At 43.7% G+C, this 26,523-nt stretch overlaps 8 protein-coding genes and 1 pseudogene across 16 annotated transcripts in view; 7 read left to right on the forward strand and 2 right to left on the reverse strand.

Moving 5' to 3' along the window:
- Positions 1 to 26,523, reverse strand: part of LOC120453195 (RYamide receptor) — a 53,180-nt gene that overhangs the window by 25,623 nt on the left and 1,034 nt on the right. For 5 of the 6 annotated variants that reach the window (XM_039637766.2, XM_039637764.1, XM_039637765.1 and 2 more), the window contains exons 2-4: positions 4,266 to 5,024; positions 3,036 to 3,152; positions 2,168 to 2,366 (exon numbers count right to left, since the gene is read on the reverse strand). In XM_039637766.2, the coding sequence (XP_039493700.1) occupies positions 2,168 to 2,366; positions 3,036 to 3,152; positions 4,266 to 4,921 (972 nt within the window). In that variant the 5' untranslated portion in view covers positions 4,922 to 5,024. Of the gene's footprint in view, positions 1 to 1,879; positions 2,086 to 2,167; positions 2,367 to 3,035; positions 3,153 to 4,265; positions 5,025 to 26,523 lie in introns of those variants that run through there. The other variant, XM_039637768.1, reaches the window with a different exon arrangement.
- On the forward strand, positions 6,778 to 10,772 carry LOC120453198 (phospholipase A1-like). 2 transcript variants are annotated; one of them, XM_039637783.2, is made up of 3 exons: positions 6,778 to 6,835; positions 6,906 to 7,872; positions 10,720 to 10,772. In XM_039637783.2, exons 1-3 carry the CDS (start codon positions 6,796 to 6,798, stop codon positions 10,736 to 10,738), a joined length of 1,026 nt encoding a protein of 341 aa, XP_039493717.1. In that variant the 5' UTR covers positions 6,778 to 6,795; the 3' UTR covers positions 10,739 to 10,772. The 2 variants fall into 2 exon arrangements, with proteins under 2 accessions (XP_039493717.1, XP_039493716.1); XM_039637782.1 differs by lacking the exon at positions 10,720 to 10,772 and having other exon boundaries at positions 6,906 to 7,924.
- Positions 9,595 to 10,772, forward strand: LOC120453203 (annotated as a pseudogene).
- On the forward strand, positions 11,511 to 12,656 carry LOC120453199 (phospholipase A1 VesT1.02). Its single transcript, XM_039637784.2, has 2 exons — positions 11,511 to 11,576; positions 11,635 to 12,656. The coding sequence occupies exons 1-2, from the start codon at positions 11,537 to 11,539 to the stop codon at positions 12,612 to 12,614; spliced, it is 1,020 nt and encodes a 339-aa protein (XP_039493718.1). The 5' UTR covers positions 11,511 to 11,536; the 3' UTR covers positions 12,615 to 12,656.
- Positions 13,215 to 14,282, forward strand: LOC120453202 (phospholipase A1 VesT1.02). 2 transcript variants are annotated; one of them, XM_039637789.1, is made up of 2 exons: positions 13,215 to 13,258; positions 13,313 to 14,282. In XM_039637789.1, the coding sequence occupies exons 1-2, from the start codon at positions 13,215 to 13,217 to the stop codon at positions 14,280 to 14,282; spliced, it is 1,014 nt and encodes a 337-aa protein (XP_039493723.1). The 2 variants fall into 2 exon arrangements, with proteins under 2 accessions (XP_039493723.1, XP_039493722.1); XM_039637788.1 differs by having other exon boundaries at positions 13,215 to 13,254; positions 13,309 to 14,282.
- LOC120453201 (phospholipase A1 2) lies at positions 14,613 to 15,749 on the forward strand. The gene is made up of 2 exons (XM_039637787.1): positions 14,613 to 14,672; positions 14,733 to 15,749. The coding sequence occupies exons 1-2, from the start codon at positions 14,633 to 14,635 to the stop codon at positions 15,704 to 15,706; spliced, it is 1,014 nt and encodes a 337-aa protein (XP_039493721.1). The 5' UTR covers positions 14,613 to 14,632; the 3' UTR covers positions 15,707 to 15,749.
- LOC120453200 (phospholipase A1) lies at positions 16,752 to 17,929 on the forward strand. Its single transcript, XM_039637786.1, has 2 exons — positions 16,752 to 16,829; positions 16,905 to 17,929. The coding sequence occupies exons 1-2, from the start codon at positions 16,787 to 16,789 to the stop codon at positions 17,876 to 17,878; spliced, it is 1,017 nt and encodes a 338-aa protein (XP_039493720.1). The 5' UTR covers positions 16,752 to 16,786; the 3' UTR covers positions 17,879 to 17,929.
- On the forward strand, positions 18,391 to 21,021 carry LOC120453194 (location of vulva defective 1). Its single transcript, XM_039637762.2, has 3 exons — positions 18,391 to 18,431; positions 18,486 to 18,762; positions 18,816 to 21,021. Exons 1-3 carry the CDS (start codon positions 18,392 to 18,394, stop codon positions 20,788 to 20,790), a joined length of 2,292 nt encoding a protein of 763 aa, XP_039493696.1. The 5' UTR covers position 18,391; the 3' UTR covers positions 20,791 to 21,021.
- LOC120453192 lies at positions 21,173 to 24,700 on the reverse strand. 2 transcript variants are annotated; one of them, XM_039637757.1, is made up of 2 exons: positions 24,658 to 24,700; positions 21,173 to 24,600 (listed from the first exon to the last, which is right to left on the reverse strand). In XM_039637757.1, exons 1-2 carry the CDS (start codon positions 24,689 to 24,691, stop codon positions 21,359 to 21,361), a joined length of 3,276 nt encoding a protein of 1,091 aa, XP_039493691.1. In that variant the 5' UTR covers positions 24,692 to 24,700; the 3' UTR covers positions 21,173 to 21,358. The 2 variants fall into 2 exon arrangements, with proteins under 2 accessions (XP_039493691.1, XP_039493692.1); XM_039637758.1 differs by having other exon boundaries at positions 24,676 to 24,693.

A 26,523-nucleotide genomic window follows, 5' to 3' on the forward strand; every position in this document is an offset into this window, starting at 1 on the left:
AAAGACGATGGGACACAAGGAAGAAATTGTCAACGATGGACGATGGACGATGGCAGCGAATTGAGCGAAGGGAGCCGTCATGAGAAAATGAGAAATCCAAGTCAGCAAAATTGTTGCCGGGTTAAGTAACCAAATAGCTATTGGTAGCCACTTTTTGGGCAACTGCATCGAAGGATGGTCAGAGCTTGGACACTGGAGGGGAGCTCGAAGCTGGAGCTGGAGCCACTGCATCGCAAAAGTGAATGGCAGATGAAGCTGCATTGCCTTGGGCTCAAATTGGGTAACATTGCGCAGCGGTGGGCGAAACTGTCAGCAATTGTTTTTATTTTCATCTTTTGGCATGGGCTCTCTCTGTTTGGCAGATGAAGGAGTCCCTGTCGGATGACTGTCTGATCTCTGGGATTGGGCAGTCATTGGGCCAACTCTTTATTCTCCCGCAAATACGGCTATTTTAATTAACAACTGACCGATTTTCCACAAGAAGCAAAAGTACTGAAACAATTAAAGGCAGACAACATAAAAAATTAAAAAAAATTTTTTGCAATAAGGGTTAAAGATATACTTCAGAAAATGATATTAATTATACTTAAGAATCTTGTAGAACCAAATCATTTTTAAGATAAGATATTTTCCCAATTTATTACTACTCTTTTAAGGGTGGGAAAGTCATTAGTCCAGGTAAGGCTTTGGCCAGCTACCATGTCCACATTTTTGGCCAACGGGCTTTCGGCTTTCTTCTTCATTTGCTCAGCCATCGACTTTGGGGGCTCGTTTGACAAGTAACGCGGTTACGTGGTACTCCCAACCCCACCCCCACCCTCATCGCAACTTATTTCCTGGAAGACCACAAAACGCTGGATGGCATCTTCAGACGACGAAGGCGAAGTCGAAGTCGAAGTCGAAGTCGAAGGCGACGGCTAAGACGACTTGTACGCAGACGCAATGGCAATGACAATCTCGTTGGATCGCAAAGGCTTCCAGCTGGCAAGTGGATAGGTTGGGGGACCTCTGTACCAAGTACGGACCACATGCACCGCATAAATCTTTTCTCATTCACCATTGCCGAAACTCGGCTCGTGCAAGTTTATTGTAAATAGTGTCTGCGCCTTGCACTATGTGATTATGTGAGCATTACATGCCATTTGCCACGCTGCCACAGCCCCAAAATACGTCCCAAAAAAAAGACACAAATAGTTGCTTAAGAAGTTAAAGCTTCAAACACACTATAGTATGTAAAAGCATTTTATGGCTCAGTCCAGAACAAATCTAAAGCGTGGATAAAAAGCTACGACTATGCTCTTTCCTTTTTAACGTTAGAAATGTAGAACCATGCATTAATAATAGTTAAGAAATGAGTTGTTTGTTTTTACCCAAGTCGTACAAAATGTAAGTTTACCCCCTGCTAGGGTATTAAATCAACAGTGAGGAGCAGGAAGCCAGCCTTGCCACGCTTGCTCCCCATTGACCCCAGATTTTTCTCCGGCTGTTGGGAGCGTGAAAAAAGGGGAAAAAATGCAAAATCAATTTGAAGATTGCTGCTTCGACAGCTGTCGTCATCGCGGCTGTCGTTTCCACAAACTCCGGCCTGCTGATGGCTCAGTTTGAGCCTGAGCCTGAGCTTCGTCTTAGGTTTGAGTTCACTTGGAGCATCCAACAAGTGGGGCTTGTCATTGACTGCAGATGAAGGCAGCGGTAAGGTAAGGTGCTGCGATTGGGGTTAAACTGTGGAGTCAGCACAACACAAACAGGAGATGGCTTAAATTATGCAAGAGGAGTTTTTGGCCAAGGAGATTACTGGTATTTGCTTAAATTATAAGTTCAAAATATATTTGTGCCCACTGATTGGTGAATATTTACTAATAATACAAATTAAGTAAACTTCGGGGGTCCGTTAGAGTACACCAATGTGCAACATCAATGTGCTAAGATCAATCAATAACAATAGTTTTACTTTAAGTTACTCGCATAACAGAATGATGTACTACATATCTTCAGTTCGTCGCTTTGGTACTTTCAATTGTTTTCTAGTCACCATATATTTTCCCACAAAACCCCTTAGCCATGGCCACTCTCACGGGGATTTGACTAAGGGAAGGGTCAATTTAAAGCGCATATTAGTTTTTGCGGTGGCTCAAAGGTGGAGATTCAGGGTTTCAAATGGACTCACCTTCCGTTTGGAGCGTGCCATCCGCTGGTCGCGGCTGGTTTCCGCCTCGCCTGGCGGTTTTTTACCCCAGACGCGGATGGTGATCCGGGTGTAGGTGAAGATGAGCACACCCAGCGGCACGACGAACTGCAGCCCGAAGAGGGAGAGGGTGTAGTAGTACTCCTGCGTCCGCGACGGCCACATCTCGCGGCAAATGTATCTGATGGATGCACGCGCACAAAGGACATCACATGGAAGTAGGGGACAGAGACGGGTGGCAGTGCATTAGTTTCAAGTGGTCAGTTCTGGTGGTCACCGAGCATCTGCTGTCACAAAAGGACACCCGCATATACGCTCATGGACTCTCGGTTGAGTGCACAGCTTCATTTTAATGCTAAGCCCTTCAAGCTGTTGCAAACAATGACAGGATGTGATGGTCCTGCAAAACCTTTTCTCATTACTCTCATTGCAGATGAGTTTCAGTTGCATCTATCTTAAGATACAACATAATAACCAATTTTAGTTAACTATTAGCAATTAGAAATTACTTGTAGAATGTGCACAATTTAACTTGCTTGTCTAGGAAGGTACACAAATGTGCGTAATACTTTAAATATGAGCTCCACTTGACTTTTGCTCTGTAGGTTTAAATACTGTACGGCCGGCTTTTAGGCATATGTGTCTTCGCACGGAGTCATTTTCATGCTGTGTAAGAAAACACTCGCCAAAATTAATTTTATACCATTATACCAAAATGTAATGTTAATACTTTCTTAAACCAAAGAGTTGTTAAAATAAATATCTTTCTCCGCTTGTGAATAATATCAGACGATAACAATCTGTCACATTTGGTTAATCTTGTTTGCTGTTTGAAATGCTCTGTACTTACTTCTCACATTTCTCGTGCCACGGCGACATGGGGATGTGAAGTCCAGAGACGATGGGTATGGGAAGTGCGGTGGCAAGTGCGATAAACCAAACGCCGCCGATGATGTAGGTGGCATAGCTGCAAAGGAAGAAAGAGTACATATTTAAATGGGTTGAGTTTATTTTTTTCTAAATGTTGGTTATTTTTGGTTACGACGCTACTTTTGAATTTTGAAGGCTACTCTTATAAATTGTTGCACTTACTCCCGATTCAACGGGGCGTATGAGTGATGCTGTGTTTTTTGTGGAGCGTGATAAGCGGGCATTAAGCACTGAGCTCGGTTTGTTTTGGCTCAAGGAGCGCTCTGCGGTAGCTGCGTGCTGATAAACTGCAGTCATGTTGAATAATTATTAGCATTATTGACGTTATGTCCCCGCAAATATTTGCAGAAGCCACGAAGGATGACTTTCGTCGTCCCCAATTACTATGAAACAGTGACACGCACTTGCAAACACTGACGTCAGCAAGATTTCCATGTGGACAACACAGCAAATTTGCAAAGCTTATAAAATCTTAGCTTAAAATGAAAATAAAAAACTTTCATAAAACAAGTTTTAGTAATTTAAATCAATTATAAGATTTCGTAAAGGAGATTTATTTTATAATAAATATTTGAACAAACGCAGGTAATTTTTCTCTGTGCACATATAACGGACATTAAAAGTAGTCCGAGCGTGAAATACTCACGCCAGCTCTTGAACTCGGCGGAAGATGAGATGAATGTCAGTGGATTGACACCGTGGCTGATTTTCCGAGGGAAAACCCGCTGTATTCAGTTACCAAGCAAATTGACGTTTGCAATACGTCCGGCTAGTGCTTGTTGAAAGCGGCATGGCTTGGATTTACTGGGTCTCGGATTACTATATAAGCCAATCAACACCGTGAGCCGTCTTACTAAAAGCCTACCTGTACTCCATTCCCTGGAGATCGTAGCTTAGGTCAAGTGGTCAAAGTGGACACAAAAGTAAATACCATGTGGCCACTTAACGGTGTCTAGACACGCCAATGTGCGAGCTCTTGGTAAACGTAGGAGAAACTACTTCAATAGTTGTTTTTTACGAGTTGTTTTTAAAGAATTACTTTAGTGAATAAATTAATAACACACAAAAATGAGCAATATGAGGACTAACTAATCTTCTCTAAAGCTTCTTATTCTGAATCGGAATTAATTACATTTTTTCTATGACTTACCGTTTTGTGATGCGAGGCTTGAGTGGCCACATGATGGCTATGTATCGGTCGATGCTGATGGCCACCAAAGTGTAGGCGCTGACCAGAACGGAGACCGCCTGCGAGTAATTGACGAAGTGGCAGAGGGCCAGGCCAAAGGGCCAGTAGTTCAGGATGTACTGCGAGATGAAGGACGACGGAACACAGAAGACGGACATCAGGATGTCGCCCAAAGCCAAGCTGGCTATAAAGTAATTGGTGACCGTGCGCATGCGCGGCGTGGAATAGACGATGTAACACACTGTTCCGTTGCCGATCAGGGCAAAGATGAAGATGGGAATGTACAGCATGTAGACGATGGTTTTAAAGTAGGCACTGGACCAAATGTTCTCCGATTGAAGGTCGTTGCCGTCACAGCTAAAGTTCATCATCACAGTGATATTATAGGTCTCAAACTGGAGGCCACTGAGCGTCGTTGTGGAGCCATATTCATAGCCAGACTCTTTATCGCCCGTTGGCAGTGCAGTGGTATTGTATACAAGGGATGCGGAGTCCGGCAGGATGAGGGATCCCTCCGGGTAGTCATCATCCTCGTTCCGCAGCAGCGGCTGCTGGGGAGCTATGTAGAACATCTTCTCGTTGCCACCAGGCCACCGAAGGCTATTGTGCAGCTCCATTCAGGCGCGTTAATGGAAGGAGAGCAAACTCTTAAGCCAACTTCAAGTCGTGGAAAACTTTGCTCAGCATTCTGGGCATGAAGCCTGGCTCTTCAAACTCGACCTGCAAGTGAAATTTTGCGGCCATAATTACTTCAGTGTTTTAAATATGTGTTGCACTGCATTGCGGCTACTTAATAAATCATGTTATACATTTGAACAAAAAACGTTGCATAGTTTTCGGCGCCTGACAGTATAAGAGTTTCTCGGATGTGCAAAACATGAAGCAGGAAGTGTAATTTACTATATAAAGAAATGTCTAACACCAATTCAAATTTTTCAAAAGTAATTTCAAAGGTAATTTGAATACCGGTGAACAGTAATTTAAGAAATGGGCTATACAAACGTTCCTGTCTTCGATGCTATGCTTGTTTTAATAACATTCTGAATGAACTCTCACATCGACCTGCAACCCTCGCCACCCAAAAACACTTTGCACCACCCACCAGCAAGAACAGGGCAAAGTTATCAGAGGGTAAATTGGTTATCTCAGCTCAATAAAATTTTTGGGAATTTGGCAAAGGTCTAGGCGTGTGCGGAGTCTCTTTTTGTCATTTATTTTGCCTGGCATCCCTCAGTGATTTTTTATCAATTATCCTGGCAAATTCTTCAACCTAGGGTTCTGTCAATATATCCCATGTCAGGCCACTTCCGCTCATTTTTCCGAGAAAATGCTAAGGAATTTACTCATTAATGTTATTCAAATAATTTTGTATTCTCAGGCATTTGATAAGCTGGCAATTAAAGTAAAATACGCATTACTTGAAGTGTCTTTCGATAACGTACAAAATGAGGTAGCATAATGCAATTTAAAAATAGCCCATCTAAAGTTCAGATTAAATTTTTTTATTGACTGATAGGTTAAAGTTGCTCTTTGGTATTTAATCAAAGGACAGGTTGAAATGCAAAGGCCTACATCATAATTCAACGTTAGGTTGCAATCAAAAATATTTCTACCAATAGCAGCAGCCCTTAATTAACGAACATCACATTAATTTTGTATTAACAATGATGTAAAACTGCAAATGTGTGCCGAGAATGCCGAAACAGGTGAAATAATTACATGCTGTTGGGACGTCGATTGGTATTCTGCTTGTACAACCCAATATCGAAAAATAGAAATGTGCAAAGCCTGCGCAAAAATTCCAAATTAAGGGAGGCACCACAGACCAAAGCAATTCAACATAATGTTGGTTACAAAAAAAAAGAAAAAGAAAGAAAGCTGTGGATATGTGCGCCATTAAAAATGTAATAAGGTCTTGTGTTTTCCTAGAAAATGTAAGCAGTTCGGATTTTTTGAGCTTAGTTGGCGCCTAAATTTGTTTAGCGGTCTTTTAGGCAGCACGCAACGATTTTTTAATATCGGCGAGAAACATTAAAATACGTTGGAAAACCACAGGAAGGTAAACATTTGCCGAGAATGTTTTTATATCGTCTAATAAACTTAACGCTTTGCTTTAAAACGATTAGCTTAAATCAAAATGCATAACATATTTTCTCTACTATTCATGCTTTTATGGAACTCAACCTTTTGACGTTGCAAAATAAATCGCAGACAATAAGCGTCACAAAACTTTTCTTTTTTTTCATTAAATAAAATTGTCTAGAGAGCCAACTAAAGCCAGCCTATCAGTAGATAAAAATGCGATCAGATTCGGAATTCCAAAAAGGAAGAAAAAGTAAACAATCAGATTAATTTAATGTACCCATACCACCTAGTCAGCCAAAGGTAAGCCTTACGATCTAATCTATTGTCGATAACTCGACCACCATGGGACCTATAAAAGACACTGTTTGCGTACTGAATAGCCATCAGTTGTGGGCTCTACTACAATATGAAGACTTTCCTGATTTTGGCAATCTTTGCTCTAGCCGGTAAGAACAGAAACATATTCAGACACCCTTGGAAATGCCATATAGCAATGTCATATGCTTCTTTTAACAGCTTCGGCTTTTGCTCTGGAGGAATCCGAGCGCATCAACGGGGAGAACGGCTGGTACGTTCCCCAGCAGGATGGCTCCCTCGAGTGGGTGGACATGGATGTGGCTGAGAAGTGGATGGAGGCCCAGGAGAAGCTTGAGGGTCGTGGTCTGACCACCGTTCCCGTGAACTTCTACCTGTTCACGCCCCAGAACCCCTCCAGCAGCAAGCACATCTACGCCACCACCAAGTCCATTTCCAAGTCCAACTTCAACCCTGCCCACCCCACCCGTTTCGTGATCCACGGCTGGACCCAGAGCTACTTGAACAGCATGAACTCGGACATCCGCAAGGCCTTCCTCTCCAAGGGAGACTACAACGTGATCGTCGTCGACTGGGCCCGTGCCCGTTCCGTGGACTACGCCACCTCCGTCATGGCCGTTGCCGCCACCGGTAAGAAGGTTGCCAACATGATCAACTTCCTGAAGGACAACTACGGTCTGAACCTGAACGACGTGTACGTGATCGGTCACAGCCTGGGCGCCCATGTGGCTGGATATGCCGGCAAGAACACCGACGGCCAGGTGCACACCATTGTGGGTCTGGACCCTGCCCTGCCCCTCTTCAGCTACAACAAGCCCAACAAGCGTCTGAACGCCGACGATGCCTGGTATGTGGAGTCCATACAGACCAATGGCGGCAACCTGGGATTCCTGAAGCCCATCGGCAAGGGAGCCTTCTACCCCAACGGAGGAAAGACCCAGCCCGGCTGCGGATTGGATGTGACTGGCGCCTGCTCCCACGGACGCTCCACCACCTACTATGCTGAGGCCGTCAGCCAGGACAACTTCGGAACCATGAAGTGCGGAGACTACGAGGAAGCCGTTTCCAAGGAGTGCGGAAGCACCTACTCCAGCGTACGCATGGGAGCTGATACCAACGCCTACATGGTCGATGGCGACTTCTATGTGCCCGTGAACAGCAAGGCTCCCTTCGGCATGATTAACTAATGGCTGTACAATAAAAACGATGCTTCAAAAATATTTCCAGTTCCTTTAAAATTTCATATCTAAAATGGGTTGCCAAAAAATATGTTATTTTATTCATAAGAATGGTTTCGTATGTCTCCTATATGAGGAAATACCCTGAAAAAAATATAATATAATTTCACTATGCACCAGAAACATCTCTGCGAATTTCGTCAAAGAGTTTTCGCACTTTGTACGACATGTTTGTAATTATAATTAATGAGCGAATGGCAAGCACAATTTTGTCAGCGGCAAAGTCAACTGCCGCATCTATTTGTATAATATAATAGTGGAGGCACCACCCACAAGACATCACCCACAAATATTTGAATAACGACCTGGTCGCCGGAGGTGGTCTGTGTGTCCTTGTGGCCCAATTAACTCTCGAGCATGTCGAGTATTTGACAACGAGTATGTGCACCTGGTGAGTTGGAGGTTGAAGTGCCACACTTTCTATTATACTTGAGATTCATTCATTTAATCGTCAGATAGGATATTTTTGGACCAAGCTCTTGAGTCCCAACAGTCTGATAAGGAGTTTTTTCAACCCGAGACCCGACGAGAAAAGTGCAACCATATGTTCCACCTTCAGTTTTTTTGTATTTGAACGGACTAGTTTGGTGTTTTAATTCCGCATCAAAGTCCAGGGATTTGTGGCCTAATGTAACCTAAAAACAGGACGAGTAGAGTATTTTAAGCATAGCTTTGTTTGGTTTCCACACAACTTTGGGTGACATAACCACCCAGGTAAGCTAATATTAGTCGCACGAATGTTTAGTAAGGATAGGTCGGACTATTTGCGAGTTGTTTTTATTTAATTTGCTTAACCAAACGACAAAACCCATATATCATCATGTGAGCCAGCGCTACGTGATATACGATACTCTTCGATATGCAAATTATTCAAAATGCTCACTGAATCTTTCTATGATGAACTATAATGAAGTTAAAAGTCGTGGGTGGTCTTGTGTTCATGTTCATATTCGCGTTATTAATTGGATTAATTTCTCAATAAGCGATGATTAAGTGGAAACGGAATAAAAAAAAGTGCCTGAAAGTATGCCGTTATTTCTGAACAAATTTTAAAGTTGTAACTTCCGGTTAAGCGGCTCCATTGTAAAAACGCACTTCCTGTTTACTGCTGCAGATAAAAATTATTTTGACTTGATGATAATTTTTCTTGTTATTTTCTTGATTTAATGCCCCAGCTCTACACATTCATTGAGTAGTTTATAGCACAGATTACAAACCACCAGCTGACCAAGATAACAGAAGTCGAGCAAAACAAGAATGCACTGGAGTGTTAAATTAAATGCCCATTTAATTATACCCACAATTACGTCCACTTAGCCCGACTTACAGAAGATTAAGTTGCTTGAGGGCGCCAACCATTGTAATCGATAGCTGATAGCGGAGGTAACTGCTTGCTGCTGTTCATGACTCGTGTGCGGATTGGAATTTTTCGCCCACACACACAAATTTCCATAGGTAATAACGCCCAACAATCAAAGAATCAGTTTGCAAATCGACCACGAATGGCGCAATTGAAAAGCCAATCAGCAGATAATGGAGCCATCAGATTTGGAGTTCTTATAAAAAAAAAACACGTGTAGTATGGCTGGCAATCATATTAATTTAAATGTACCTAAACCTCCCAGGCAGCTACAGTAATGCCAAGCGACTTAATCATTCCGTGATAAGTTGGCCCACTGGGGACGTATAAAAGCAATGGTTTTCGGTCGGAACTGCCATCAGTTGTGGGCTCTACTACGTTATGAAGACATTCCTGATTTTGGCATTCTTTGCTCTGGCCGGTAAGACATAAGAACAAGAACTAAAATTCCAAAAGAATCCTATTCAAATCCTATTCCTATTCCTTTCAGCTTCGGCCATTCCGATCAAGGAATCTGAGCGCGTCCATGGGGAGAACGGCTGGTACGTTCCCCAGGAGGATGGCACTTCCGAGTGGGTGGACATGGATGTAGCCGAACAGTGGATGGAAGCCCAAGAGCTGCTGGAAGGCCGTGGCTTGACCACTGTTCCCGTGAAGTTCTATCTGTACACCTCGTCTAACCCCACCAAGGGCACGAAGATCACCGCCACCACGAAGTCCATTGATGCCTCCCACTTCAACCCCGCCCACCCAACTCGCTTTGTGATCCACGGCTGGACCCAGAGCTACAGCTCCAGCATGAACAAGGACATCCGCAGTGCCTGGCTCTCCCGAGGAGACTACAACGTGATCATCGTCGACTGGGGCCGTGCCCGCTCCATAGACTACGCCACCTCCGTCATGGCTGTCGGCTCCACCGGCAAGAAGGTTGCCAAGATGATCAACTTCCTGAAGGACAACCACGGTCTGAATCTGAACGACGTGTACATAATTGGTCACAGCCTGGGCGCCCATGTGGCTGGATATGCCGGCAAGAACACCGACGGCCAGGTGCACACCATTGTGGGTCTGGACCCTGCCCTGCCCCTCTTCAGCTACAACAAGAGTCCATCCAGACCAATGGCGGCAACCTGGGATTCCTTAAGCCCATCGGCAAGGGAGCATTCTACCCCAACGGAGGAAAGACTCAACCCGGCTGTGGAATGGACCTGACTGGCTCCTGCTCCCACGGACGCTCCACCACCTACTACGCAGAGGCCGTCTCCGAGGACAACTTTGGATCCATTAAGTGCGGAGACTATGAGGAAGCCGTGGCCAAGGAGTGCGGAAGCACCTACTCCAGCGTTCGCATGGGAGCTGATACCAACGCCTACATGGTCGATGGCGACTTCTATGTGCCCGTGAACAGCAAGGCTCCCTTCGGCATGATTAACTGATAGAAATATAATAAACTACAAAATAGCTAAGAAACCGTTGTGTTCTTTAATCAAACATTCTGTATTTTTCTCGTTATCGAAAACCCACTCTCGGTTTTATTACTAATAGGCAATAATTGTTTTTTATGGGCATTATAAAACTTAAGCATAAAAATATATTTTCCACTACATACCACTAAATTCGATTGATTTCCGATTGATATCTGGATTTTAGGAACGTAAGAAGGCGACAGAAATTACCTTTGCTTCTTCAATGAACTTCCTTGTCGGATTCAGACGACCATAAACCATTGCATTGCTAACCAACCACTTTGTTTTATTGACATTTATGGTTGCACTTGACCATTATTTGGATTACCTTGAGTTCTTTAGTCATTGGTTAACAATGGTTTTCTTGATGGAAGAAACAATTGAATTAAGGAACTGTAATCATCTTTTATAAGATTTGCTTAAAAGGAAGTGGTAAAACGAAACGTTATTAGAGTAAAATCCGTATAATCCGTTTCTATAAAATATGCAAATACGAATAGACTAATAGCAAGGTTAGGGTTGTGACCCTGAACCTTATCTCTGTGTTGATGCAAGCTGAAAAGCTCTACCGTATTAGGTTTTTCCCTTACGATACGCTATCAAAGTACGACGTTCAAATCGTTTGTATCGGCCCTATCTTAGTATTCAGAAGCTGTCAAAGCCTCAAGTGCTTACTGACATTTAACGGTGATTACGGTTATTATTTCAAGACTATAAAAAGCGAGAAATGAATGCTTTCTCTATCACAATTAGTTTGAGACCCCCAACATGAAGGTGTTTTTCGTTCTTGCCGCTTTACTGGCAGCAGGTAAGTTGTCCTTCATATTGGCAATTGAGACATTTAAGACATAAACTATTTTCAATAGTAAGTGCCCTGCCCATTGAGGAGCGCGTCAATGGAGAGAATGGCTGGTTCATCCCCAAGCTTGATGGAAGCTTCGAGTGGATGGACATGCAGGATGCCGAGGATCTGATGACCAACGGAGCCCAGATGGAGGGCCGCATCAGCACCAACGCTGTGAACTTCTACCTCTACACCAAGTCCAACCCCACGGCTGGCAAGGAGATCAAGGCCACGTCCGGCTCCGTCGACGATTCCCACTTCAACAAGGATCATGGCACCCGGTTCGTCATCCACGGCTGGACCCAGAAGTACACCGACGACATGAACACCCGCATCACCAAGGCCTGGTTGTCCAAGGGCGACTACAACGTGATCGTCGTTGACTGGGCCCGTGCCCGATCCGTGGACTACGCCTCCTCCGTCCTGGCTGTTCCTGGAGCCGGTGGCAAGGTTGGCGAGATGATCAAGTACCTGCACGACAGCCACGGCTTGGACTACGATAGTCTGGAGGTGATCGGCCACAGCCTGGGAGCTCATGTTGCCGGATACGCCGGTAAGACGGTCGGAGACAAACGTGTCCACACCATTGTCGGTCTGGATCCTGCCCTGCCCCTCTTCAGCTACGATAAGCCCAGCAAGCGTCTGTCCACCGATGATGCCCACTACGTTGAATCCATCCAGACCAACGGCGGCAAACTGGGATTCCTGAAGCCCATCGGCAAGGGAGCCTTCTACCCCAACGGAGGCAAGAGCCAGCCCGGATGCGGACTGGACGCCACCGGTTCCTGCTCCCACGGACGCTCCGTGCTCTACTACGCCGAGGCCGTCACCGAAGACAACTTTGGATCCATTAAATGCCATGACTACGAGGACGCCGTGGCCAAGGACTGCGGAAGCACCTACTCCAGCGTTCGCATGGGAGCCATCACCAACGCCTACATGGTCGATGGTGACTTCTATGTGCCAGTGAACAGCCAGGCCCCCTTCGGCAAGATCGAGTAGAACCATGCCCTGAATAAAGAACATTACTGAAGCGCCGAAAAATTTAATCATTTTTTCATTTACTTATGACTATTTTAGGGTTTAAAGAGCGCATATAATTATTATGGAAAGCGATAATGGTTAGCTCTTGTATTTAAAAAAAAGTTCATTTATATTTCAATTACTAATTAACTTAATCCGTTTTAAAGTATATAGTGCATTCCCAAAGTATTTATGATTTGCTCGTAGAGTCGTATTTTTCTAGCGCCTGAATTATACTCAGCAACACCCATCGATATGGAGGACCTACTACCGCTCATGAAAGTACTTATAACTGAAGTACACTGGGATTTTCGAAGCACTTGAAATCAATCGAGAAATTCTTGTTCTGACTCGCAATAGATTAAATGCATGACATAGATTACAAATATTTATATATAAATACATCTCGTCTTATTGAGGTTTACAAATACAATCATTAAAAACGAATAAATGGCCGCAAATGATAAGATTATCTTATAATACTATCCTGATCTTGTATGAGCTGGCTTTCAATAACTTACAGCCTATATAAGCTCTGGTAAAATGGTTGAGTACGTTAGATTCAGCAAAGATATCAATATGAGAGTGCTCGTAGCTTTAGCGGCTTTGTTGGTAGCAGGTGAGTTGTAGAAAGTATTGTTGCGATACAGTAGTCATATTTCTTGGTTTCCAGTTAGTGCTCTTCCCATTGAGGAGCGTGTCAGTGGAGAAAATGGATGGTTTGTACCCCAGGAAGATGGCAGTTTTGAGTGGATGGACAAAAAGGACGCCGAGGAGCTTCTAAATAGCAATACTCTCATCGAAGGACGTGCCAACGACGTCTCCTTCTACCTGTACACTAGACATAACCCAACCACTGGCAAGGAAATCAGAGCTGATTCTTCCTCAATAGAAGACTCTCACTTCGATAAGAACCAAGGCACTCGATTCGTAATCCATGGATGGGGTGGACGCTACACCGATAGCATGAATGTCAAGATCACCAGGGCCTGGCTTTCGAAAGGAGACTACAACGTGATCGTAGTTAACTGGGATCGTGCCCAGTCCGTGGACTATATCTCATCGGTGCGAGCTGTTCCTGGAGCTGGAGCCAAAGTGGGGGAAATGATTGAGTATCTGCACGAACACCATCATATGTCCCTGGAGAGCCTGGAAGTTATCGGACACAGTTTGGGTGCCCATGTGGCTGGCTTTGCTGGAAAGCAGGTGGGAGGCAAGAGAGTCCACACGATTGTCGGTCTGGATCCTGCCATGCCCCTGTTTGCCTACGATAAGCCGGACAAGCGACTGTCCACCGAAGATGCCTTCTATGTGGAGTCCATCCAGACCAATGGCGGTGAGAAGGGCTTCCTGAAACCCATTGGCAAAGGCACCTTCTATCCGAATGGAGGTAGAAATCAACCAGGTTGCGGTACCGACATCGGAGGAACCTGCGCCCACGGAAGATCCGTCACCTACTACGTGGAGGCTGTCACCGAGGATAACTTTGGAACCATCAAGTGCCACGACTACCAGGCTGCGTTGGCCAACGAGTGCGGAAGCACCTACAGTGGAGTTCGCATGGGAGCTGTTACCAACGCCTACATGGTCGATGGAGACTTCTATGTCCCTGTGAACAGCCAGGCCCCCTTCGGCAAAATCGAATAGAGGGGCAACTTTTATTTTCATCATCTTATCTAAATTCAAAAATGAATACTCCAATAAAGATAGTCATTCTTTGATTTGAAGAGTACTAGGATTTAAAACCACTTTAAAAAGTTGCATTGTAAAAAGAATACTTTATAGATAGCATGGAAAGTCATATATTAGAACGATGCAACACAGGCAACTTGTTAATGTCATTAGCATACTATCAGTTGATATCATTACCATGTATAAAACACTTTCATGATAACAGTCGTTTCCTGATCTCAAGTAGATTGTCTATTGATAAGTTACAGGCTATAAAAACGGTTGTAATGAACCTTAAGCACACTACTTTTTACGGAGATACCAGAATGAGGGAGGTATTTCTTCTAGCAGCATTATTTGTAGCGGGTAAGTTCTTATTGGTTTTTAGAACCATTTTGATTTAAATCATAATTTCCTGGTTCTTAGGCTTTGCGCTTCCTATTGAGCAGCGTGTCAATGGCGAAAATGGATGGTTTGTGCCCCAGGAGGATGGCACCTTTGAGTGGATGGACAAAAAGGAAGCTCAAACCCTGTTAGAGAACAATTCCCCTATTGAATACCGTTCCAATGAAGTATCCTTCTATCTTTATACTAAACAAAACCCCACGGAAGGCCAAGAAATTACTGCCGATGCTTCTTCAATTGTTGCATCTCATTTCAACAAGGATCATGGAACTCGTTTTGTCATTCATGGATGGAAGGGAAAGTATACCGATAGTATGAATGTCGATATAACCAAGGCCTGGCTGTCGAAGGGAGACTTTAACGTGATCGTTGTGAACTGGGATCGATCCCAATCCGTGGACTATGCCATGTCCGTACGTGGTGTTCCTGAAGCTGGAACCAAAGTGGGAGAGATGATCCAGTACATGCACGAAAATCACGAGATGTCACTTGAAACCCTTAAGGTGATTGGTCACAGTTTGGGTGCCCATGTGGCTGGCTATGCTGGAAAGCAAGTTGGCCAGAAGAGAGTCCATACCATTGTGGGTCTGGATCCTGCCCTGCCCCTGTTCAGCTACGATACCCCGGACAAACGTCTATCCAGCGAAGATGCCTTCTATGTGGAGTCCATCCAGACCAATGGTGGTGTCAAGGGATTCGTGAAGCCCATTGGCAAAGCTACGTTCTATGTGAGTGGCGGAAGGAAACAGCCGGGATGTGGAGTGGATCTAGCTGGAACCTGTTCCCATGCACGATCCGTTCTCTACTACGCCGAGGCCGTCACCGAGAACAGTTTTGGTGCCATTCAGTGCCAGGACTACCAAGCTGCTCTGGACAATGAGTGTGGCAGCACCTTCAGCGGCGTCCGCATGGCAGAGGATTGGAATGCTAACAATGTGGAGGGCCACTTCTATGTGCCCGTAAACAGTGAGGCTCCATTCGGGCAAACTGAATAGAAATCAATAAAGAGTAAATATCAATAAACTGCGCTCCCAAAAATTAGGTGGTATATTTTTGCCAGTCTATCTGCATCTTGATAGGCCTCTCATGGGGTTCTAATCACTGTCAAACCGCCAAGTGCTTTGTCGCACGTCAGTGGATAAGGATGGGTTCAGCAATCCACTATGGAATTCGAGTCGCCATTCATGAAGGGCTCCTTTAGGCAAGTCACGTTGTCTTCAGATATTCTGCATTTTTAATCAAATCGTTTTGCTGGGGGTACTTGGCTTTCATTGATAGGAAAGCATATAAACTAAATAATCAAGGTGGTATATACATATATTGTGTATTGCATTGTTTATGTTAAGTTCAAAGTAAGCCTTCTTATCTCAACAATTAAAATATTTATATAATATTAAAATAACTTTCTAGCACTGACAAGGAACATTTCTTTGATAAACGATTCACTGATTTCCGAATTCAAATGCTTTTGCGATTAGTTTTATATTTAAATTGGCGACCAGCTGCCAAAAAATATTGATTAGAATTGACGAAGTGGCCACAAGCAAGCAACTGATAGTAAAAGCAACTAAAGGCTTACCTCTGCCAGAAAACACAACGCTATACAATAACACTCGTAAAGTGGTAGCAAAAACCATTATCATTGACTTGTGCGTAAAATGAATAAGATTAATATCTTATTTAAATATAATTTTCAGAGTAGTGTTAATTAAAATTGACAGAAAGATAGTAGATAAAGGTGATATTTATACAAAGTTGATAATAGCACTGATCGAATAGTACGTCAACCATTGTTGGCTATCTGAAACGTGAACTACTTCATAGGGACACGCGGCCAGAAGAAATCAATTCAATCAAATTATATTCAAGATGGACATTCGAACGAAGAATAGATTGCCGGAACACATGTTCCACTCTTATCGAAACGGTCGATGGTCCGAGTGGCCAATCCAGTGGCCTATCTTAAGTGGTATGCTTCAACTTGTCTGTGATTTGATCGACTGATCGGACCCACCATCCATATAAAGTAGCAACCACGCCACCCACTGTTGTTAGTTGAAGTTGACTTTGCCGCAATGATGAAACTGTTCTTGGCCTTGGCCTTTTGTGTCCTGGCGGGTAAGCACGAGAAGGTTCCACATTTAGTACCTTATCGTCCTTATTGAATTATCTGTACTTATTTCGCATCTTCAGCTAATGCCGTGGAGGTTCGTGTGAACGGTGAGAATGGATGGTATGTGCCCCAGGCTGATGGTACCATGGAGTGGATGGACCGCGAGTTCGCCGAGGCCTACTTGGAGACCAAGAACCGCATGGAGGGACGCAACGTCCTGAACCCCGTCACCTTCTACCTGTACACCAACTCGAACCGCAACTCTCCCCAGGAGATCAAGGCTACGTCAGCATCGATCTCTGGCTCTCACTTCAACCCCAACCACCCCACCCGCTTCACCATCCACGGATGGTCCTCCAGCAAGGATGAGTTCATCAACTACGGAGTCCGCGATGCCTGGTTCACCCACGGCGACATGAACATGATTGCCGTTGACTGGGGACGTGCCCGTTCCGTGGACTACGCCTCCTCCGTTCTGGCTGTTCCCGGAGTCGGTGAGCAGGTGGCTACCCTCATCAACTTCATGCGCAACAACCACGGCCTGAACCTGGACAACACCATGGTGATTGGTCACAGCCTGGGCGCCCATGTCTCTGGCTATGCCGGCAAGAATGTGAAGAACGGCCAGCTCCACACCATCATTGGTCTGGACCCCGCCCTGCCCCTCTTCAGCTACGATTCCCCCAACAAGCGTCTTAGCTCCACCGATGCCTACTACGTGGAGTCCATCCAAACCAACGGCGGAACCCTGGGATTCCTGAAGCCCATCGGCAAGGGAGCCTTCTACCCCAACGGAGGAAAGAGCCAGCCCGGATGCGGCGTTGATCTGACCGGATCCTGCGCCCACAGCCGCTCGGTGATCTACTATGCCGAGTCCGTGACCGAGAACAACTTCCCCACCATGCGTTGCGGCGACTACGAGGAGGCTGTGGCCAAGGAGTGCGGTAGCTCCTACAGCTCCGTCCGCATGGGTGCCACCACCAATGCCTACATGGTTGCCGGAGATTACTATGTTCCCGTCCGTAGCGATGCTCCCTACGGAATGGGCAACTAAGTCCAGTCTTTAATCTAATAAATTGAGTGAAAGCTCTGTGAGCGAAAGCAATCTCTCGTAAGCTTTATTTATTGATATTCCGGGTTACCATTGTGGAGCGCAAGTTTGGGGACCAACTAGATTTTCTTTTTTCTTACGACTTCAAGCTTTTCAATATGAAAGTTATTTATAGAATTAAAGTTTGGATTATCTTTTTAACGGTTGCGATTTCTACCAAGTTATTACAAAGATAGTTTAGTAATTTCGTTGACTAATACAATTACAATGCAGTCGATATGATATTACTTTTGAAATATCCTCTAAAATTGGTGATCCCATATTGGGTTTCCAAGAATTGCGTCAAGTGCTAGTAACGTATTTTTTCCGGGGTATTAGAATCTTACTGATTAAACTTGATCTAATCACTTCGCTGTTGTTGCGCAGATTTGGTTCTCATTCAACTTTTGCAGACTAAAGGTATAAATACCACCACCAGGAACAACTAATAAACCATTCTAAATATTCACTTTAACGATGAGATTGTGCCTTCTTGTGCTGGGCTGCGTGATTGCTGGTAAAGACTTTGCACATTGACAGTTTTCGGTAACCTAGCATGAATTGAATTTAGCCAGCGCCTGGCCGGTCGACCAACATTCGGTTCGAGTTCATGGCATCAATGGATGGTTTGTCCCTCAAAGGGAAGGTGGCCTAAGGTGGATTGGCAAGGCGGAGGCGGAGCGCCAATTGGAATACTACGAGGCTCAGGAGGCGTTGGAGGGTCGTCTGTCCCTCAACACGGTTAATTTCTACCTCTACACGCAGCAGAATCCTACCGATGGACAACAGATCAAGGCTACCCAGTCCTCCATCGATGCCTCTAACTTTAATCCCGAAAATCCAACTAGGTGAGCATGCCAGCGATCAATTTATACTTAAACTAACTGCAATGCTTCTATAGAATTACCATTCACGGTTGGAACTCCAATTACAAGGATGGGGTGAACACCAGGGTAGCCAATGCCTGGTTCCAGTATGGAGACTACAACATGATTGCAGTAGACTGGTTGCGTGGACGTTCCTTGGAGTACGCTTCCTCTGTGGCCGGAGCCCCGGGAGCTGGCAAGAAAATTGCCGCACTTGTGGATTTCCTTGTGGAAGGATACGGCATGCGCCTGGATACTCTGGAAATTGTGGGCTTCAGTTTGGGCGCCCACGTTGCGGGACACACCGCCAAGCAGGTGGCCTCTGGCAAGGTGGGAAAAGTCGTTGGTTTGGATCCGGCCTCTCCGCTCATCAGTTACTCCAAGACTGCAAAGCGTCTGTCCAGCGATGATGCCGTTTATGTGGAGTCAATCCAGACAAACGGTGCAGTTTTGGGCTTTAGCCAGCCAATTGGAAAAGCTGCCTTCTACATGAACGGAGGCAAATCGCAGCCAGGTTGTGGTATCGATATCACCGGCAGTTGCTCACACACCAAAGCAGTTCTTTATTACGTGGAGGCGCTGCTGTGGAACAACTTTCCTTCAAAGCAGTGCGAAACCTACAAGGACGCCAATAAGAACACCTGTGCCGATACATACAGTTCAGTCTTGATGGGTGCTACTATAAATTTCTTTGTCGCAGAGGGTATCTTCTATGTGCCGGTAAACAAGGATTCCCCCTACGGATTTGGAGAGGTGAACGGTGGCGGAGAGGTTACAACAGCTGCTCCTGCAGTGACTACTACTGTTGATGGTGAAAATGAATCGACGACTGAGGTCTCCACATCGACGACAACGGATGAGCCTGAGGAGACGACAACCAAAGAACCCGAAGAGGACTCCACAACAACCGAATCTTCCGAAGACTCCTCTTCTACAACCGAAAAGCCCGAAGACTCCTCTACTACAACCGAAGAAGCAGAAGATTCAACTACGGAAGCCGTAGAAGAAGATAATACGACCACTACTCCTAAAGATGAAGAAGTAGAATCGACAACTGAAGGGCCCGAAGAGGAGTCTACTACTACTAAGGCTCCCGAGGACCCCCAAGAAACCAATACTACACCTGATGAAATTGAGGATACGACTACTGAGGAAGTAATTGAGGACACGACCACTGCAGCTCCTGAAGATGATGATACCACTGTTCCTTCAGACGATTCGACCACAGAGGAGCCCGAAAAGTCATCTACTTCACCCAATGATAATGACGACTCAACAACTGAGGAGCCCGAAGAAGTTTCGACTACTCCCAAGGAATCCGAGGAGTCGACCACAACAACCCCTGAAGATGATATTTCTACGTCTGCTCCTGGAGACGGCGAAGACGATGACACTACCGCAGCTCCCGGAGATGGCGAAGAGGAATCAACCACCGAGGACCCCGAAGAAAACTCCACTACTCCCGAAACCGAGGATTCAACAACCGACGAGCCCGAGGAAGAGACTACAACGAGCAAGAAACCCGTGGAACCTTCTACCACAACCGAAGAACCTGAGGAGTCCACTACCGAAGTTTCCGAGGATACTACAACAGAAGAACCCGATAATAATACTCCCTTAACCGAAAATCCTGAGGAGACGTCTACAACAACCGCAGAACAGGAAGTATCGACTACCGGTGAACCGGATGTTGATAGTACTGTTGAACCAGAAGGTGACCAATCGACAACTGAGGACCTAGAGGAAGTATCCACAACAGAGGTTCCCACGGAGCTTCCGGCGGCCCCAACCACGATTCCCACTGAGCTTCCTTGGACGACAACCACAGTTCCCGTTGAGATTCCTTCGACAACTGGTGTTCCCCCTGAAGTTCCCATCACCACCCTTGCTCCGGAACTTCCTATCACCACGCTGTCTCCAGAAGTTCCACCACCGAAAGATGAAAGCACCAAGAACATCTTCATTTTTAACGTGTTTTTGGTAAATGTAAAGATAGAAAACAAAAGTTAAAGATAAGCCAATGCTTCTTACATAGTTTCTCGCTCATTTGACGAAGAAAAAATTATAATAAAATTCAAATAATAATGCAGGTCGCTTTTAAAAGTTTTAGCTAATTCGTTTTTCTCTGTTTAACTGGGAGAATAATTTACGTTGATTCGGATGACTCACAATTAATAGTGACAGGGCTTCTAAATCCATGTTATATGTCAAGTTTATCAGCTCGAACACTTGATTATTCCTGAGACAGAACGTGCTGATTAGTATATTCAAGTTCTTGTATCGCATTACCGCCAGTCACAGCTGCTTTCGATGGCGGCAATAAAAAACTTTCCAAAAAGTCCAAGTTACCAAATGGCTACTTCCCAATTAGCTTGATTTATATACTTGGAACTTATCATGCCTGCATATTTATTATTCATGCGAAATCAATTGACTACATTATACGAAATAATCAGGTTGGTAAAGTCGCTACCCTGATTACAGGAATTACTTTCTTTTCTTTTGTTTTGTTTTTAGATTTAAATATGTTTGTCTTATGGTATAAAAATACATCAAGGATATAATCAATTGCACGTTATTATTCGAAATACTTGTATTCTGTTCTCACACAGATTTCATCCACATCAATAAGACAATCTTTCAGAGGCACATTAAAATAGCTTCCAAACGGACATTGCAGATTGGCGACCTGACCTTCAATGCACTGCCTGTATCCAGCACAGTCGTAGGGATCCTCTTCAACTGCTCCTTCATCGCAAATTTGTATATTTGTGACGCAAATTCCTCTCCTGTCCAGCAAGCACATCTTCAATTGCAGATCGTAGTAGAAGCCATCTGGACAAAGTTCCACAATCAGTTCACCATTATAACATTTGAGGTATCCTGCGCAGTTGTTAGGATCTAATTTGACCTGTCCTTCTGTGCATTTTGCAAGTGGATCAACACACACCCCATTGATGTCCAGGATGCAGGACTCATCGGGTTTAGTCATCGGCGGACCAGTGTCATTGTGAAGCACCTCAACTGGGCTATGATCCTCTTCCGTCATTGCACACACTTTATGCACATCATAGAGGCAATCTCTTTCTGCCACATTGAAGTATTGTCCAATGGGACATTTCAGATTTTGCACAGAACCTCGAATGCATTGTCTGTAACCAGCGCAATTATTGGGATCTTCTTCGCGGACTCCTTCTATGCAAAATTTGATATTAGTGACACAAGTAGCTCGCATATCGACTATACATTTGCTCGTTGTGGTATCATAAAAGAAGCCACTGGGACACATCTCCTCCTTCAGTTCTCCATCGACACACTTCAGGAATCCTGCACAGTTGTTGGGATCTAACCTAAGCTGACCATCCCTGCATTTGGCAAACGGGTCAATAGTAGTGGTGAAATTTGGAGTAGACTCAGTTGTAGATTGCAAGCCGATAACAGTTGTTATATTAGATTTTAAACAGACCTCATCCACATCAATGGAGCACTCTCTTTGGGTTATGTTGAAGTATTTACCGGAATCACACTTAAGGTTCTTAGCCTCACCTTCAAAGCATTCTATGTATCCAGCGCAATCCTGCGGATCAACCTCTCGTATTCCTTCTGTAAACGATTTATTATTATAGACACAAGTGACGGTATTGTTTTCCAGATAGTAAGCTGTATCTAAAGTTGTGAACTGCAGATCTAGATCAGTTGTTTGCCAATCCGAAGTAGAACTATCCGTGCCTAGAGGCACATCGTTTGTAGTGCTTTCTGTATTTGGATTCCATTCTGTATATCCTTTAAAATCAGCAATTGAACTATCTGTATATAAATCCGAAGTTGCGCTATCCGTACTCGTACTTTCCTGCGAATCACCAATAGTACTCTCTGAATACGAAAACTGTTCTAAATCCATGTCATATTCAACTCTTGATCTAACGCAGACTTCATCAACGTCAATGAGGCACTCTCCTTGGGTCACATTGAAATATCTTCCAAATGCGCACTTGAGCGATTCGATTTTACCTTGAATACATTGAGTGTATCCAGCGCAATCTTTCAGATCTTCTCCAACAATTCCTTCAATGCAAGTACTAGTACTTCTTACACATTGTCCATTGTCCACTAAACAGGTTTTTGAAATGGAATCGTAGTATGTCCTATCGGGACACTCCTCCTCCACAAATTTTCCATCGATGCATTTGAGGTATCCTGCACAATTGTTGATATCTCTTTGCTTCTTTCCTTCTGTGCAGCTTGTGGATTGCCCCACACAAGATCCATTCAAGTCAAAAATACAGGAGTCTTGGGATGTAAGATCTAGCAGAGCAGAATCAGTAGATTGGGATTCCGCATCAGTACTCTCGGCTTGTTGATCTGAATAATCATTAGTACTTTCAGTATATTGATTATGTTTCAAAGTGGTGAACTGCAAATCTAGATCAGTTGTTTGCCAATCGGAAGTAGGACTTTCAGTGCTTGGAGGAACATCGTTTGTAGTACTTTCCGTACTTGGATTCGAATCTGTATATCCTTTGAAATCAACAGTAGAACTTTCGTTATCAAAATCCGCAATTGTGCTATCCGCGTTCACACAAGATCCATTCAAGTCAAACATACAGGAGGAGTCTTGGAATGTACGCTCTTGCCGAGAAGAATCAGTAGATTGGAAATCAGGATAAGTACTCTCGGTTTGCTGATCTGAATTGGCCGTAGTACTTTCAGTAAATTCATGATGTTCTTTTTTACTATAAGTTTCTTTCCCTGATTTGTAACACACTTCATAAAAATCGGTGAGGCATTCTCCCTGCGTCACATTGAAATATTTACCAGAATCGCACCTTAGACTTTGGACCTCTCCTCGAATGCATTGTGTGTAAGAAACGCAGTCCTTGGGATCCTTTTCGCGCAGTCCTTCGACACAAAGTTGTCTGATTGTAACACAAACACCCTCAGTATCCACGGAACACGTTTCCAGCCTGAAGTCGTAGTAGCTACCACTTGGACACTTCTCCTCCACAAACTCTCCATCGATGCATTTCAGATATCCTGCACAGTTATTAGGATCTATTTCTAGTCGTCCTTCGGTGCACTTACCTGGTGGATCCACACACACGCCATTTAAGTCAACAGTACAAGTTTTATATGTGGGTTCAAAGTATGTGCCACTGGGGCATGTTTCAGTTTCTAGCTTTCCATTTTCGCAATTGAAATAACCAGCGCAGTTAGTTGGATCCACCTGAACTTCTCCATCTGTACACTCATTTGAAGAGGACGAACACACACCATTCTCATCCACCTGGCAGAGTTTGAATATGGGCTCAAAGTAGCTACCAACAGGACACTTCAACTTCACAAGGCCGCCATTCAAGCACTCGAGGTAGCCGGCACAATCCTCGGAGTCCACTTGTAGTTCTCCCTCCAAACATATTTCTCGTTGAGATGCACAGTATCCAGTTCGAGACAGGCGGCAGTTTTTCGATATTACATTGAAATAACTCCCAGTAGGACATCTTTGCTTTACCAGATCTCCACGAATGCACTTAACGTAGGACAGACAATCATTTAGATCCTCGAAGATTTCTCCATCGAAACATAATCTTCGCGATGTAGGGCATACACCAAACTGATCCACCACGCAGATTTCATTACTCGCTTCAAAATAACTTCCATTGGCACAATTTAAGTGTACAGTTTCATCGTCGATACACTGAAAATAACTGGCACAGTCATCCGTGTCCGCAGCTACTGAGCCCTCGGTACATTTTACAGAGTCCTTAATAATGGATCCAAAGGATGGACGCATCAGACATATGCATGCCAAAATACAGAACTCTAAATTGGTATGAAGTTTCTTTTTTAAATAATATTTTTCTTTGTTGGTTGGCTCACCTTTGTAATACTTCCGACCTAGTTGCAACTCCATTTCCTTATATTCCTACAATGAGAGTTGCGCTTTGCAACTCCAGCTTTTATATTGCAGCTCCATTAGCACTATTGTAACGATTGATAAGATAGAGTGATGACTTTATCTCAAAGAACTTACATATGTTCCTTTATAAGTGGCAAATAGAAAATATGTGAGAGAAACCACTGACAAGTGACTCAGCAAAGGTATTATTTAACAACAATGGTGTCATGTAAGTCTGCAATAAAAGGGACAACTTGAGAGGATTTCTCACAAGACAACCCGAATCACAATAATGTTTTCATCAAATAACCTATGTTACTCTCGGTTGAATTCACACTTTGTGCCAAGTGATTTGCATATTTTCATCAGTTACTTTTATCCCCTTGTTCAAGCGGAGGCTTCCGACTAAATTTCTGCACATCTCGATGACGGCAAACTATTGAATTTACATAGGAAAAGTGTCCTCCATCATTTGTTGCTTTTTGAGAGAGGTTAAATGGCATGCCCAAAACTATTTCATTGTTCGAAAAGGTGTCTTGGCAGCTGTGAAGAAATCATTTACAAAATTCGAGAATGGCTGTTTTAAGCTTAGCAAATCGTTATTTTATTTTCAAAAATGCACGTATGTTGTCCAAAGGACAATCATTTGTTGGTTGCCTCTTTTGGATAAGTGAATGCCTGTTTGTAGTGACTTATATGCCAAAAAAAACCTAATGGTCCTTGGGTAAGAGTGACTGCAAGTGGAAGTAGGCAAGTGTGACATAAAAAAAACTTCAGCAAAGTTAGGAGCTCAGGGAAGGGAATATTGAAGCTTAAAAAGTCAGCTAGTTTATTTTTCTTTTTTCCTTGGGCAAAACATTAATAGCATTTCTTTTGAGCCCTAACTCCCGAAAAATTGCCAAATTCCACTTTGGTAGGTTCGAAATGATTGAATTCCTGTGATTGAAAAAGGCAGACTGTAAACCAATCGCAGAATGACTTGAAACTTTTTGTCAGTCAAACAAATCTCTTTGCTCAGGCAAGAGCAAACTTCTGGGAAGAGAATTTTCAATATTAAAAGCCGGGTTGGCCAAGTGCATCTTGCAGATGGAATTATTCAGAAAGCCGTTTGAGATAAGCTCACAAACTTATTATTCCTCCTAAAATACAATTTTCAGTTTTTTATACACACAGCCAGTAAACTGTTTAAAAGTTTTGCCTTTGTGTTTGTGCATGTTTTCAGTGTAAACAAATTGACCTTGTTTGCTGCAATATTGTTTCTTTGGTTATCTTACTATATTTTTTAAGTGCTTTAAAGAAAAAAACAAGTCCTAGTAAATAAAAGCGACATAAGAAAACGTCACTGGGAAGCCACTTGAGAAGACTGCTTCCTCATTTAACTTGGTTGAAAATGCTGTTTATTGTTTGCAAACGAAAATATCCAAATATTTTATATTTAAGTTTCATTATTGCTTTTTGCAATATGTGTATAATTGCTAATAGCAATTTATTTACGAAATCAAATAACATCAATTGAAGACAAACTCAAAAATTGTGTCCAAAGCGAGCTTCAACAAAATTCAGCTGTAACGCCAAAAAATAAGGAGAAAACAAATCGAATGTCTAGGCTGAATTAGTATTTATGATGCTTTTTGGAGTGATGGACAAATTATGCTTCTATCGTTATTCGAGTATATAAAAATATATGCCTTAAAACGAAAATGGTTTTCCGAAATAATAAGCCAGAATCACAACATGCCGGCAAGCAAACAGTAAAAACAATGCCATATTGCGTTAAATGCAAAATAAAAGCGGAGTCGGTAAATAGGATAAACAAAGGCTCAAGTGATATAACCTTTTTGGTAACA

This window comes from Drosophila santomea, chromosome 3R (genome assembly GCF_016746245.2).
Source record: "Drosophila santomea strain STO CAGO 1482 chromosome 3R, Prin_Dsan_1.1, whole genome shotgun sequence".
NCBI classification, from domain to species: domain Eukaryota; kingdom Metazoa; phylum Arthropoda; class Insecta; order Diptera; family Drosophilidae; genus Drosophila; species Drosophila santomea.

Coding starts and splice junctions, on each gene's coding strand:
- LOC120453192 (XM_039637757.1), bottom strand. CDS start 24,691: ATGGAGTTGCAACTAGGTCGGAAGTATTACAAAG. Junction 24,601..24,657: donor AGGTCGGAAGTATTACAAAG/GTGAGCCAACCA, acceptor ATACCAATTTAG/AGTTCTGTATTTTGGCATGC.
- LOC120453200 (XM_039637786.1), top strand. CDS start 16,787: ATGATGAAACTGTTCTTGGCCTTGGCCTTTTGTGTCCTGGCGG. Junction 16,830..16,904: donor GGCCTTTTGTGTCCTGGCGG/GTAAGCACGAGA, acceptor TCGCATCTTCAG/CTAATGCCGTGGAGGTTCGT.
- LOC120453194 (XM_039637762.2), top strand. CDS start 18,392: ATGAGATTGTGCCTTCTTGTGCTGGGCTGCGTGATTGCTG. Junction 18,432..18,485: donor GCTGGGCTGCGTGATTGCTG/GTAAAGACTTTG, acceptor AATTGAATTTAG/CCAGCGCCTGGCCGGTCGAC. Junction 18,763..18,815: donor AATCCCGAAAATCCAACTAG/GTGAGCATGCCA, acceptor ATGCTTCTATAG/AATTACCATTCACGGTTGGA.
- LOC120453201 (XM_039637787.1), top strand. CDS start 14,633: ATGAGGGAGGTATTTCTTCTAGCAGCATTATTTGTAGCGG. Junction 14,673..14,732: donor AGCAGCATTATTTGTAGCGG/GTAAGTTCTTAT, acceptor CCTGGTTCTTAG/GCTTTGCGCTTCCTATTGAG.
- LOC120453199 (XM_039637784.2), top strand. CDS start 11,537: ATGAAGGTGTTTTTCGTTCTTGCCGCTTTACTGGCAGCAG. Junction 11,577..11,634: donor TGCCGCTTTACTGGCAGCAG/GTAAGTTGTCCT, acceptor TATTTTCAATAG/TAAGTGCCCTGCCCATTGAG.
- LOC120453198 (XM_039637783.2), top strand. CDS start 6,796: ATGAAGACTTTCCTGATTTTGGCAATCTTTGCTCTAGCCG. Junction 6,836..6,905: donor GGCAATCTTTGCTCTAGCCG/GTAAGAACAGAA, acceptor TTCTTTTAACAG/CTTCGGCTTTTGCTCTGGAG.
- LOC120453202 (XM_039637789.1), top strand. CDS start 13,215: ATGAGAGTGCTCGTAGCTTTAGCGGCTTTGTTGGTAGCAGGTGA. Junction 13,259..13,312: donor GCTTTGTTGGTAGCAGGTGA/GTTGTAGAAAGT, acceptor GTTTCCAGTTAG/TGCTCTTCCCATTGAGGAGC.